We start from the raw sequence: 14,697 nt of genomic DNA, 5'->3' as shown, positions 1-14,697 counted from the left end.
GATGTTCCCACTTTCCAGCTCCTCCAAACCAATGCTCTTTGAACTAGGCAGAGAATTTTCCCAGATCATTCTTTCAAATGAGCAGGACTCTTCTGCAGGACCAGCTATATAGTGTGCAGGGCCCAATGCAGATGAAAATGTGGAGTCCCTTGTCCAAAAATATCACATATTTCAAGGTGGTGATGGCAGAACATGAAACTAGCTCAGGGGCTTCTGAGCACAGGGCATTGTGTGCCTGCCCATGACTAGCCTTGCTCTCCCGTCATTAAAACTCGTGCCTCTTGGGTCAGACTCACCTCACTGATATTCATGGCATTCAACTTGGCCAGCAGGACTTCAGGGAGGTCAGCAGTTGGCGTGTAATGATGCTTTATGTTTTCTCCTTGTTCCCTGTATAATCTCTGTGGATGGAGGGAGGTTTTGCATGAAACCTAGAGCCCATTCCACGCAGCCACAAGCCAGGTGACGCTCCAAGAGACCAAGCTGCAGTAGCTGCCACCTCCTCATAAAGACATGATCTCGGGCACCCTGCCTCCACCCAGATTTTACAGTTAGCATGGTGGCATGCATGTCATTTCCAAGCTCTGCTTCCTAGCTCAGAACATGACAAGCTGAAGCATTCCCCTCAGTGAACGCCCCACTCATAGTAAACTGCTAAGATGGGTGTCAAATGAGAAAATGAGGTTTACTTAACACCTAATAATAATTTGGTGATTAACTATCAGCTATGAGAGGGCATCAAGATACAGAAGGTGAGAAAGAAGATGGCTCTTGTACAGGTGAGGTTTTCTCCTCCCTATCTCAATCCTCCTCTGCTTCTCCATCTCAAATATTCTTCCCCTAAGACATGACTCCTGGGTAGGTCTGGGACTCCTTTCTCCTAGAACTCTGACCCAAGCTTCAGATATCCTGGTAGTTAATAATGACACACGCAGTTGGCATCGGCCACCAGAGAAAGTTTCCAAACAGGGCTTTTCCATCCCAAATCTTATCAGATGTGTCCAAGTTTCTACATATCACAGCAGTGCCCCCTAGAGTTGGCTAGGGTAAGGAAGAAACAGGTATTGTTTTTCTTCATACAGAAGTTCTTGTTTGACCATCTGTGTTTCTCAGAAATCAGTTTGATTCTGATGGGCTGATTATGAAGAAGTTATAAATTCCTAAATCCATAAGCTTGTAAATCATCCCATCCCAGATTCTGACAGGCACTCAGGCTGTTTCAGAATGCCTGTCAAATAAAGCGGAGCCAGAATCATTTGCTCAATTGGGAAACAAGGAAGAGAATTTTGAAACCTATACCCTCAAGGTTTGTAAATTTTCCTCATGGCAAGTTGAATGGTTTAAAGGTATTTAAAAGCCAGATTTGCCCTGCACAAAGATCCATGGGTTTCTCTTAGTAGAATCAGCCAAACAGGGTTAATCTACATCATAAAGTGATTTTTTTTCAGGACCTCATCGTTCACTTTAGTCTCCAGCCGACCCTGCAACCCTGCACCCCAGCCAACCTTTCCCACAGAGGGAAAAGGGTCAAATCTTGGTTTCACATCCTAAAGGAGTATGGGGAAATGGCTTGAAAGTTAGTCTAATGTATATAAATCAGACCCAAACCGTATTCAAAGTCTCCGGGAAATTCATAGAGCAACAATTGCTGGCCTTGGGTCCTAAAGAGCTCTAAGCACAGCGTCAGGATTCCAATTACCAAGAATTTCACCCAGTTCTGAAAACAACACTTTCAGACCAAAGGAGAAGGGAAAACGGCCTCACCACGAATAAATTGGTGAGACATGCAAATGGGAAGGAGGGCGAGCATCTTGGGGCAGTGGGGTGGTGGAGCCCCACTTGGCATTCTAAGTGCAGTAACACCCCCATTTGCATCCTAATGAGGAAGCACCCCCGCTAAGAGAGCCTCTGCAAAGGACAGGGAGCGCCTTCATCCTTAGGACAACAGAAGGAGAAAACCCAAGAACCCCTCTGCTTCAATCACAGTGTTGAAAGAAGAGCCCACTCTTAGAGTCATAATGTATATACATTATCACTTACATCCACTGCTTGGGTATAACTAATTCTGGCCTGGACCATCTCCGGAGTGTCTTTAATACTGGTAAACTTCAAAGCATCTGGATGCTGACGGTACTTCTTCTGTTGAGCAGAAAAAGATCAAAGCTGTGAATTTTGTGCTGCTCTTTCATGCCATTTGAAAGAGAAAATCATAGGTTGCTTGAGATTAGAGTGAATTTGTGAACATAATTATTATTCTGCTTCCTCCATCTTTATATCCTAGGTGCCTTCAGGTTAATATTTGTTTCAATTTAAGAATAACCTCATGTCAATTAACATTAAAGTATTTCTACCTGGTGCAAAGAAAACATCTCCAAATTAGGTTATACTAGTAAAAGACTGTAGGATACACACTTAGAAAAGGATTCTTTTTATAGGCTTCAAATACTTTATCGCAGTTGTTTACATATCTTAGTTTGGGTCTTCTAAGCAAGAAAGAGCATTCAGAGCTACATTTATCCATTTAGCTTTCTATTTTCCTTCCACAGAAAAACACCGGCAGACATTATCGCAGTCAAAACCCTCACATTTAGCAGCCCGCGAGTGTATGCCGTCCAGTCACGTTAGAGCCTAGTTCAGTTAACATAGGAAATAATTCTTTAAAATATTACAGTAACAAGAAAAAGGGTGCTATTATTGAAAGGAGTTGTCACACAGTTTGAAAGACACTGAAGCAAATTAAATAAAAAGATTTAAAAAAAATCACAAAAATGCCGGCAAAGACCTAGATACCCAATTTTGAAGTATTCTGAAAATCTGTTTAATTAATTTCTTTTTTAAAAATCAAAGTATCTTTCTAGGAGACTGAAACCATTATGACTTTAATGAGATCACAGAGTTTATGCTTTCCAAAATAGAATAATTGTCTTAAACACACTCTCCTTTATCTGATTGGATTTTTGCATATTGGGTTGTCTTAAAACGACACAGATCAATAGCCAGCTAAATCGAGCTCACCACCTGTTTCTGTAAATAAAGTTTTATTGGAACGTGGCCATGCTCATTCACTTACATGTTACCTATGGCCATTTTCCAGCTAGTTGGGACAGAGGCCATATGACCTACAAAGCCAAAACTGTGTACTATCTGGTCCTTCACAGAAAAGGCTTTCTGACCTCTGCTTTGGAGCGTAGGTGTGCGTGAGAATTTGTGGCTCTTTCAGCAGTGCCAGGCATTCTCTCTGGAAGTTAAGAAGGTGGTCCAGGCCAGACGCAGTGGCTCATGCCTGTAATCCCAGCACTTTGGGAGGCTGAAGAGGGTGAATCACCTGAAATCAGGAGTTCGAGACCAGCCTGGGCAACATGGTGAAACCCTGTCTCTACTAAAAATATAAGAATTAGCTGGGTGTGGTGGTGGGCGCCTGTAATCTCAGCTACTCAAGAGGCTGAGGCGCTTGAACCCGGGAGGCGGAGGTTGCAGTGAGCTGAGATCGCTCCACTGCACTCCAGCTTGGTTAACAGAAAAAGACTCGTCTCAAAAAAAGAAGAAGAAGAAGAAGAAGAAGGTGGCCCAATTCGACACTAACTTGTAAATGTGACAGCCTGACATGAGATTGGGGGGGAAAGTTGCTGAAAGATATCTTGCCTTACTTATTAGAGTTTGAGGACTAGTATGCGACAAGCCCATCAAAGAGGATAAGAAAATTTGTTGAGAAAGTATGCACAATGAGGCGACTAACTAACAGTTGTGGGATACATGGTCCCCTGAAGATCCCTTGGCTGCCAGATTTAGACACATGAAGGAAATCATCTTGAAGTCTAAATTATGCAAATATGGTCTTTAGTCTTCATTTCCTTTTGTGAATGAGCCCAATATCGCGAGTTTGGGATCATGAATCTTCAAACCTAAATGTTTATTCCTATAAGTTCTTCACATTCATCCTCCCAGAGGGCCTCTCCTGAACTAGAATGAACAAATTAGAGCAGTGCTATCCCCATGGAGTTCCCAGGGTCTTCTGAGCCTTGAGTGTTGACCAAGGTCCCTAAAAATCAGGCCAATCAGCATAAGGCCACTTTTTGAAGTCAACTCTACAGTGTGCCAGGTAGTGAGAATGATGCTCCACAGGAAAATACTAATGCTGGACAGGTGTGTTTGAAAAACCAACAAGGGTGTCTTTCTATTTTAACTATAGGTTCAGAAAGAAAGCCTCCTCAAAAAAAAAAAAAAAAAAAAAAAAAAAAAAAAAAAATTCCAGGAGGCTCATTGCCAAAGCTAACATCCTGTGGGTCTATGGCCATTATGGTCCCCTTCCCCCCCAGAAAAGTCTAGAAAGACCAGGTTACTCTGAAGACAACTAGGCAAATGCTCACTTGTCTTCTGATCAAGTCACCCCACAAGCAAACATAAACAGCATGGGTGTGAATGGTCTGATGGTGTCCAGCCTCCTGGGAGCTTTGTTCTGTGCCGCTCCAACAGGGACAATTCTGCTCCCTGGGGGGCATTCAGCAATATCTTGATCCATTTTTGGTTGTCACAGAGGGCACTACTGGCATCCTTGTAGGACGTCCTGCTAAACATCTTGCAGGGCACAGGATAACCCCACAACAAAGAAAAATCAAAATGTCAATAGCGCCAAGGTTGAAAAACTCAGAAAGAGCTGCTCAATGACATCATCATGAAATATGAAGAAACAACTCTTTTTGCAAGCAGTGATGCTGTAGGTTCCAGTCAAGGTGGCTATAAGTAGGCAGAACTAAGTAAACTGAAGTGAGACCCTCCCTCAAAAAAGAACCATGTCACATGGTGACCACCACGTGAATATTCAAAAACTGTTGATTCTGTGGCAGAAAGGGAGAGGAAGAAAATGTGCCTAAAGTCACCAAAGGGCTTTTTGGGTGCAATAAATGTATCTTTTCATCATCTCTCCTGTGTTGCTTCATTAAAAAGGTAAGTTGGTGGGTAGCAATTGAGCTCTGTTTGATTGTCATTCTTATTCATAATATCATTTGTCACCCACTTTGTTTTTGCCAGGGCCCCTACTGGTGTGTGTTTCGTATGTGGTTTCCCTCTAATTACCAGCCCTAGTCTGGGTTTTGAGGTCTTTCATGTGGCTTTTCCTTTTTCTTTGCCTTTTGAGTGGAAATTATTTTAATTTTATACAGAGACGCCTAATGCAGCCAGGCCTGTTACAGGCTGTCAGGAAATCTCACCTCGCTAATGAGTTCTCCTGCCTTCTTTGCCTGCTCCACATTTAATGACCCGGTGGCGACCCAGCCCGTGCCTTTCATCCACTTCACATCTGCCCTGTATTGGTTCTGACAAAGGAGAAAGAAAAAAAAAAAAAAAAAAAGCAGGCCATTGTTGGTGCACAGACATTTAAAGGGCTATTAGCGGCTCCCGACGCAGGCTTGGTGCCAGCTGAGTCAAATTAGATGCCACTTTTGTCTTAACGCATTTCTGCACAGTCACAGGTAGGGCTCCCAAAAGTCAATTAATTTCCCCTTTAATTGGAGCCATCCCTTGGGACAGTGGCTTTAGGCCCCACCCAACACTACTGGGGGTGGTGCAGGAGGGGCCAAACCAACCTTGCCCCTCATTATGGACAAGTCTACTCGGAAAGAAGCACATCCTCATTGTCTGCATTACCAGTTTTCTTGTTTAAAATGACACACGGGGGACAAGAAAATGAGAATTCACAACAGAACCCAGGTGGGCGCTATTTGAGGGAATTTCACAAGACAGCGGAGGCTTCCCACAGTGCCAATTCCTTCCTAGCCACCTCGGTGGGGGGGCAGGGCGTATTTCTTCTCATTTCTTTAGTTTCCATTGAATGAGTAGTTTTAATAGAAAGTCATTTAAATGGACACTTCTCTAAAACTAGTATATCATCATCTATCATGAAACAGCTCTACTAGAAAGGGCGTGTCTACACACACACACATACACACACACACACACTCTTCCTGTGTAATAGTCTGACTGCAGCTGACCTGCCTTTTCAGTTCACCCCCATTCTGGTGCAAGAGTCACCTGAAGACAGAAAGCAGAACTGGGAGGCGAGGATCAGGAGGACAGGGAAAGGGTTATTGAAGATTAGTGACCCACCCATTCCAAAAATGGGAACTACCAAACTCAGGGTGAGTTATCAGCGACGCTCTCCCCTAGCAGGCCACCGCTAGGCGTGACACAAAGATACTTCCCCCCGGCAATAAAAAGAAACCTGGAAAACATATGTAGGCCAGAATTCCAAGAAGGAAAAAGTAACTCTATGATTTCTTCTGTTTGTTAGTACAGAATCTAAAATCGGCCTAGTTTGAATAAAAGTTAAACCACTAACGAAGTAAAGTGTTGCCACTTAGGGATCCAGAAACAGGTGTCCCATAGCATAAACTGTTGCATTGAACGGCTTAGGGAAACACTTGCACTAGCACACACACAACACACATACACACACACGTGCACACACTCACACAGAGCTTACATCACTCTGTAAGCCATAAGCCTTCTTGGCCCATTCCACCTTCATGTCTGTGGGCAAAGCTGTGAAGTGATGTGCCGCCGTCTTGTAGCCTATGTCTGTGGCTAAATGCTGAGCTTTGCGGGCATGCACGAGGTGGACCATGTCCAGGGAGACGTGGCATTGGGATTTGGTGTCCTCAAATCCCTTCTTGTACTCCAGTTCACTTTGCAGCTTGGACATTTGCAGTGAGTGGCTCATTTGCGAATCTCCCTGTACACCTTTTGCCCCAATGAGCTTCCCTCTGGATCTCTCATAATCCTCCTTGTACTTCACCTAAATAGGAACAGAGCAGGGATACATTAGACTCTCCTAAAGGAATTGTTAGGCTTCAGACTCCATGCATGAGAGCTAAGACAAAGCCATTGGACAGAATCCTATTAGACCTAGAGTCAAATGAAAGTTTGCCTTTTTTGAACATCTGATATGTTTTCTTTCATCAGTGAAAGAAAATATTATTACCCATTATTTCCCTTTTCACCTCAGCTGCCAGAAAGCTCAGAGTTATAAATAAAAGTAGCCATGAAATGAAAAACATACAGAATAGCCAAACTACAATTGCTGCTTATGAAAGGAACTCAAATTAAAAGATAACTGGAGTACATATATATTTGGGGGAGTATGAGGGGCAAAAAGGAGCACATTGTTTGAAAAATAACACTAGTTCGAGAGTAACAAGGACCCGAAGCAAGCATAAATATGAAAAAGTTGTGAAAACTGTCAGAAGGCACCAGTGTGGGGCATGATTTGCAACATTATCATTGCTTCGGTCAGTGGTAGATTCATGTTCTACTCTCAGCTCTGGCAACAACAACAGTATCAATATCTGCCACCACTTATCGAACCCAAGGTATAACCAAGCACAGGACAAGCCTGTGTAACTGAAGTGCATCCACAGACCAGTGCTGATTTGTAAAATGTTACCAACTAAAGATAAGATAAAGGGCTTATGTCAGAATGTAAACCAACCACATTACCAAGCCAGTTGTTTTTGGTTTAGCTGAGCTTTTTTTGAAGCAAGACTTTCTCGATGAAGGAAGCAGAGTTTGACCTAAATCCTGGCTCAAGCTCCTTTTCTCACATCTGACTCCTAACAGATTGCATTAGCCTATACAACACTTCATGTACATGAATTCATTCCATTTCCTTGTCATTATTTTGCAATTACCAGTTTACCAGCAAGTTAACTGAGATTTTTAAAGCTTAAACAACCTTCCTGAAGTAACAATGCTAATGGATGACAGAGGTGAGATTTTATACAAGGTCTATCTGACACCAGAGCCTGTATTAACCATTAACAGACCACAACGTCTTTAGAAAGTCATGGAATGTCTCTGGGCATCAATTTATCTGTAAAGTGAGAAATCTGGATTCTTACTCTTGCTACTACTACAAATAGTAACTCATCACTTACTGAAAATCAATGTGTGGCAAGCAGTTATTAAATAGGCACAGATGTGATTATCTCATTGCAAGGTTAAGGCTATTATCTCCATTTTAAAGATAAGAATCCTGAGGTTCAGAGAGATTAAGAACCTGCCCAGACACTCAGAGAATCTCCCAGGTATAAACACACAGGATTCTGCAGTCTCTTTTACAAGTTGGGGACAGACTCACCTCACTAGCCAGGTCCCTCTTGGCTTTCGCTGCCAGGAAAGTCAAGGAGTCAAGACGTAGCTCAAACCCTTTTGCCTTCTGGTTTTCCCAGCTGCTCTTGTACAGTTTCTAAGGGGATTTAGGAGAGAAGGTGAGGGGGTTTTCATATGAAAGGGTTCTCATGTGAGAGCATTTCTCTAGACTCTAATGACCATTCTAGGAAAGCAATATTGATTATTACATCCTTCTCTGAGAGTCACAGAAATCATGTCGTCTGAATATAGCCAGTCCTTCTTCCTGCCTTAAGGCCTCTTAACACATAGGGCTTCAATAAAAAAAAAAAAAAAAGCAGATTTAAACTCCAGAAGCCTTAACAAATACTAGGAGTTTTCATGGAAGTCTCAAAAACATGCCAAAGGTAGGATAGCATAGCACAACACAATGACGTTTCTGAAAAGTCTATTCTCCATCTCTGTCCATGCACCCCACCTGGCCAGCAGCGGCTCCAGCTGCACCTCTTTCTCTTTCCTCCCACCTTCCCCCAGCCTCTAGTCCACCTGGGTATTTTCCTTGTGCCTCCCGTTGTCTCTCCTGCTTTTATCTCCAAATTTCAAGACCTTTCTTCTGGAAGGCTCCTTTCCCTTTCTGCATATGAATCAATTTAACCTCTGCTTCTCCTCCCAATTCTTCTCCCCATCTATTTCTCAGATGAGGAACCCAAAGACCTGAGAGCTAAGCAGGGAGAGCAAAGAAAACACCTTCCCCAGAAGATACAGACAGGAGGGAAGTTGGAACTATGGATGCTTTCATGACTAACAGCTACCACTGTGCACTTGGCCTCTGAGTGCTTGATGTGTAGAGACTCACTAAAACCTCATGACAACCCGATGGGACTAATGTTGGCATCATTTTACCAATGGGACACCTGAGAACAAAGAATTTGCCCAAGGTCACACACCTAGTAAGTGGCAACCAAGGATGAAACCCAGACCATTTGGAGCGAATGTCTGAGCTCTTACTCCCCTCTACCACGATTATGCTGTTTCAACTCTGGCACCTAGAATAACCCCTACATCCAACCCCAGGATACATTCAGTGGCTCAAGTCCTCCAATAGCTCATTCCTGCGAAAGCTGTCCTCCTCTCCCCCTAAAACACTGATCAGGAGCCAGATCTGCTGGGTGAGCTGTTTTTACAACAACCAGATGTATGTAACCTCAGTTGATGCAGACACTATGCCATGACTGGTGGGCTTGGTTTACCAGGTGGCTATACACAAAGGAGAGCAGAGTTCATGCTGCCCACTCCTTCTCTCTGTACCTCACTGAGATTTGCAGCATTGGCTCGGGCCCGCAGGAAGAGAGGCTCGTCTTTGCTGATGGTATACTGATGGACAGACTGCTCATTTCCTGCCTTGTAGGCCACCTGTTGAGAGAGAGCACTGAATCAGGAGCAGGTGGCAGGGGCGAGGTGGGCAGGGTGGCATCCCGCATGGTGTCTCTGTCTGGTTGGCACTTTTCTGACTTGCACAGAAAGTCCATTACAAAACCCACCAGATCAGACTTTGAGTGACAGAATACAGTCAAGGAGAGATGAGAGAAGGAGAAGCAGTGGGGAGGAGCTGGGAGAAAAATGTGGCAGGGAGCCAACCTAAAAACCCCTCCAAGGTTTCTCTTTTCACACCTTTCCTTTGGAATGGAATCAACCTCCACAAGCGTTGCTATTTACACTGTCTGTGGTCATAAAAATACCCCACCAGGGGGTTCAGATTAGTATGGACTCCCCAGGTGGGAAAAATAAGAAGCATACTCCGCCTCCTGCCCCTCCATAATCAACCTTAATCCATTCACAGGTACTGACACCAGGAAAGTGAGCATGCATGGACATCTCCTCCATGGCAAACTCATCACTCTTCTTTTTCTCTCCTTGCTTCCCCTCCACCCCCAACTTGAGTTTCCAAACAGTGGCTTTCTGCTGACTCTGAGTTATGCCGATAGTATCCTTTCTGGCAGGTATATCTTACCTGGACCTTTAGGAAGGAAAGCTAGGAAGGTCCCGGACAGACTGTGACAACTATGGTCCTGCTTGGTGTAGAGAACTAATCTGTAAATAATGTGTGTGGCGCTTCTTTGTTCTGGCCCCATAAATAAGCTTATGTGGGTGTGACCTGCACATACCCCAAACACAAATGTTGTCCTCTTTCAAGATAATTCTCTCCTAGCTCCAGAATAAGAGAGTCTTTGATGAAAGATAGGAGACAGAAGAAAAAGGGAACTAGAGAATACTGGAAGCTGAAAAGGAATAAAGTCAGCCCTGCATCTATCCCTAATAAAATCGGGGGAGATGGTGGTGGATGAAGCAAGGGCCCTGGTGTCCAGTTCCAGAAACGGCCTGGAAGCCTGGGGAAAGCTGAGTCCAGCCTATTTAAAGGGAAGGCTCTTTGGTTTCTGGATCATGCCTGGGCAGCACCTGCTGTTGTCCCTGGAGGATCCCAGGTCCATGACACAGCAGCTTGGTGGAGAAAGGGCAGCCCAGGACTCACCCCGCTCTGTAGCTCCTGGCTCTTCTTGGCGTGCTCCATCTGGGAGCTGTCGGTCACGCTGGTGAACTTCAGCTCATCGACCCTCTGCCGGTAGTTTTTCTGTTTCCAAAGGAAAGGGACCCCCACAGCATTAGGATTGGGTTGCCCCTACTGCCCTACACATGTGCACGCGTGCGCGCGCGCACACACACACACACACACACACACACACACTTTCTGTGGTCCAAGCATTCCCTTGGGAGGAATGTTCTAGTTGATCCTGCAGCTTGAACAGAACCACACAGCCCTGAGATCACCTGATCCAGTGAACTTGTTTTAGTTTCTATTACTGAATGGGAAATGTAATTTTCCTCTTCAGTAACCCTGTATTTCACCGTGTGCCCGGGGAGGTATACATTTTATAAATATAGACCTGACATAGGAGGGTGAGGTGGAGGAAACTTGGACTTTACAATGATGAAGACTGAGGTTCAAATCTTGCCTGTTCATCCTTCCAGCTTCATCACCTCCAGCACATCACTCAATCCAACCTAAGCCACCCTTGCTTGGAGTGTACAATGGGGACAACAGTAGAAGCTACTTCAGTCTAGTGTGGAGCAGAGGCTTCAACACCATGTTTTACGTGTGAGTCAGGTCCCTGGGACAGTGTCAGGACATCGCCATTGCCATGGTGTTATCATGATTGTCCAGGAAGCAGCAGCTTTAAGGAAGGAGACGCAGAGCCACAGACAGAAGCCTGCGGTCAGGTGGAATTCGCCTTCACAGTTTCTGATTTTCCAGATCATTGAGGTCTTGTCCTTGTAGTGTCCCCATCTCACAGCCACAAATTAATTGGTAAATTTTCAATGTGCTAATTCTGTCCCCCCTCAGGGACTTCTTGTCGTTCCTGAAGATTAGCTCCTCTGGCTTTTCCATTGAAACTGCCAAAGTTGCTGGGAAAGGTGGCCGCTGAGGACAGCGTGTGGAAGCAAAAGCTTCACATGGCAAGGAGATCAGAGATGAGCTCACAGCCTGGTTCTGGCAAAATTCCCCATGCCATCAGCAGGAGGGTTACAGCAACCAACGGAACCCAACATAGTGACTGGAACACTGGGAACTCCAACTTTTCTGCCTTTAGGGGAAAAAAGTTCTAGAGAAAACATTCCCAAGAGACTTCTAATTTTCCTCCCTAGTTCCACTGTGTTGAACGGGAAAACTCCTTCACCACATAACTGAAGGGAGTCATATTGCCCTGCCATTGTTGGAAATTCCTAGTCATCCCAGACTATGCATTGGTCAAATCACAAGTAATTGCTGAGCAGCCAAGAATCTACTCCGTACAGAGCACAGAGGAACATAAAAAGGGTGAAGGAGACGATATCCTCCTGGCCTTGGAGGAGCTTAAAAATTAGCAGGTAATACAGGAAGTAAGATAGAAACTGACATTCCTGAATCTCAAGGACCAACTGGCTACATTCTCTCCCCTCTGCTGCACCCCTGTCCAAGATAGATGGGGCTCTGGTTGCTCCACCTGAACTTTAGTTGGTCTCCAACAAACTAGGTAATGAAAGCCCTAAAGGGCTATGCTTTTCTCTCTACCTCATTCTACATTCTAACCCTAAATATGTCTCTGTCTCAGAGGAGGGTGAGTACAGTGGGAATATAAGAGTACATTACAAGATATGCTTTTGAGATGCAATACTGTCTCATGGTCAAGAGCCAGGGCACCAGATCAAACACCCTGGGTACAGATCCCAGCTCTTCTGCTTACTAAAAGTGTAACTTCAATCCCGCTTTCTTCATCTGTGAAATGGGAATATTAATAGGATAATCATACCATCTAATCACATAGGAGTGTGGTGACCTATACATTAACAGTATGTATATAATACACCCAAAGTGGTGATCAATAATGATTATCAGTCCATAAATGGCGAATATTATTATCACCATTATTATCATTTGCAAGAGATATGCCGACTCAGCCTTCTTGGCCCTGAAACAAGAATCCCCTTTGAAGATTCCAAACAAAGTTCCTGAAATAGTGACACTTCCAAATGAAATGTCCTTCAAAAGTCCTCCTCTGCCTGATGCCAGAGCCAGCTTTCTATGGCATAAAGAGAGGCAAGGGCTTAGAGCTGCAGGGACCTAGGAGAGTATCCGATCCAACCTCTTCATTTTTATTTTATTTTATTTTATTCTGTTTTACTTTTTGAGACGGAGTCTCGATCTGTCACCCAGACTGGAGTGCAGTGGCACAATCTCAGTTCACTGCAACCTCTGCCTCCCAGGTTCAAGCAATTCTCCTGCCTCAGCCTCCTGAATAACTGGGATTACAGGCACGTGCCACCACACCTGGCTAAATTTTTTTGTGTCTTTAATAGAGACGAGGTTTCACTGTGTTAGCCAGGATGGTCTCCATCTCCTCACCTCGTGATCTGCCCACCTCGGCCTCCTGCATTGCTGGGATTACAGGCCAACCTCTTCATTTTTATATGAGGGAAAGAGGATCAGGAAGGTTAAGTGACTTGCCTGAAATCTGCAGTGAATTTAAGACACAGGCATAATGAGAACGGTATCCTCCAAATACTGGACTCTCTGATTCAAAAGGAATCACACGCTGCTCACTTAAGAAATGCTGTTTTGCTCACTTAAGAAATGCTGTTTTCCCAGGTGCTGTATATTACACCTTTCTAAACCAAATTATTATTTGGATGCAACTGCTACTCAAAGTAAATAGGTAGGCTTCTTTAATGACACCATCTCAGGAAGTTTAAGGCTGTGGAAAGTTAGCTGAGAATGCGCTACAGGTGTGAAATGAAGCACTCCCACTTTGAATCACACCCAAAATAAATCTGGGGGTAGAGAAAGGGAATTAGAGGCAAAGATCACCCTGTGTGAGTCAGGGGCTGAGGACTACTGGAGGCCAGAGGCCCAAGTGCAGGTTACCTCGCTGACCAGCTGTCCAGCCTTCTTGGCTTGTTCCAAGTTGAGACTCCCCTCTGTCAGCCACCCAACTCCCTTCATCCATGCCAGGTCGGCCTTGTACTGCAGCTACAAGAGAAAAACCATAAAGTTCTCATTGGGTACATGGATAGAGACAGGACAGAGTTGATGGGAGAGTTAGGAAGATCTTGATCCTGCATTTGCCTTCCTGGAAGAACTGCTCCCTGCTCCTTTATGATCAGGCAGATCTCCACTTGGGAGATACAGCCACACTAAAAGTGTAACTTTTGTAACGAGAGTAGCATGCTCTACCTTAGTGCTGAGACACTGCAACCTTAGCTAAAAGAGTGTTTCTCATATTTGTTAACCAAGGGCCTTTCTTTGCCAGCCTGCTAAATTTCCAGGATTTATTTATCATTTTCAACATTTTCTTCTCCTTGACTCGTCCCCATCACCAATACATCTTGACTTAAGCATTAGCTGTGAGCCCTGATCCTCCACCCTCCAGTCTCCATTGTGTCAACTATATCTCTACTTCCCCATCTGTCCTTTCTGGCCCCAGTACATTTCCTGCAGTTCTTCCTAGTCTCCCAAGTTATGTAAGAGACTCATGCACAGGTTTGGAATCACTCTGAAAGCATGTCCAACCGCAAGAGATGCATGAAGAGAACTGGCAATGTGCAGGCTCACCTCGCTCTGGAGCCCATAGGCCTTCTTGGCCCACTGAGTCTTCATATCTTCGGGCAGCACAGTGTATTCATGCAGTTTCTTCCTGTAGTCCAGGTCACTGGCAAGAGCTTGGGCCTTCTTAGCATGTCTGATGTTTACCATATCCATGGGCAGGTGAAACTGGGTCTTACTCTCTTCAAAGCCTTTCTTATATTCAACCTTGAATGTACCAAAACAAGGACTGTTTTGTTAGTTGAAGCTCGCCCTTTGCAGGGGTGATATGAAAATGCAGGAAAGATTTCCAGGCTTTTGGGAGCAGGAGAATCGGCACTCTGGGCACTGTCACCCTTCTGTCAGAAAGGCGTGACCCAAGTCTTGGCTCTGAAAAGCAGCATCATGAGGGAGCTGAGGTTTCACACTACTTTGTTTTTGGGAGGACTGTCTCTTGCCAG

General features: G+C 44.6%; 1 protein-coding gene across 4 annotated transcripts in view; it reads right to left on the bottom strand.

Moving 5' to 3' along the window:
• The window catches only part of NRAP (nebulin related anchoring protein), a 75,896-nt gene that overhangs the window by 26,670 nt on the left and 34,529 nt on the right, over nucleotides 1–14,697 (bottom strand). For 3 of the 4 annotated variants that reach the window (XM_023206632.1, XM_023206633.1, XM_023206634.1), the window contains 9 exons: nucleotides 14,267–14,464; nucleotides 13,580–13,684; nucleotides 10,652–10,750; nucleotides 9,430–9,534; nucleotides 8,132–8,239; nucleotides 6,479–6,790; nucleotides 5,208–5,312; nucleotides 2,041–2,139; nucleotides 297–401 (listed from right to left, as the gene is read on the bottom strand). In XM_023206632.1, the coding sequence (XP_023062400.1) occupies nucleotides 297–401; nucleotides 2,041–2,139; nucleotides 5,208–5,312; nucleotides 6,479–6,790; nucleotides 8,132–8,239; nucleotides 9,430–9,534; nucleotides 10,652–10,750; nucleotides 13,580–13,684; nucleotides 14,267–14,464 (1,236 nt within the window). The remainder of the gene's footprint in view (nucleotides 1–296; nucleotides 402–2,040; nucleotides 2,140–5,207; nucleotides 5,313–6,478; nucleotides 6,791–8,131; nucleotides 8,240–9,429; nucleotides 9,535–10,651; nucleotides 10,751–13,579; nucleotides 13,685–14,266; nucleotides 14,465–14,697) is intronic. The other variant, XM_023206635.1, reaches the window with a different exon arrangement.

The sequence above is a fragment of the Piliocolobus tephrosceles genome, chromosome 9, assembly GCF_002776525.5.
Source record: "Piliocolobus tephrosceles isolate RC106 chromosome 9, ASM277652v3, whole genome shotgun sequence".
NCBI lineage: Eukaryota > Metazoa > Chordata > Mammalia > Primates > Cercopithecidae > Piliocolobus > Piliocolobus tephrosceles.
The sequence above is the reverse complement of the archived record's forward strand: the minus strand, read 5'-3'. Positions and strand labels throughout refer to the sequence as shown.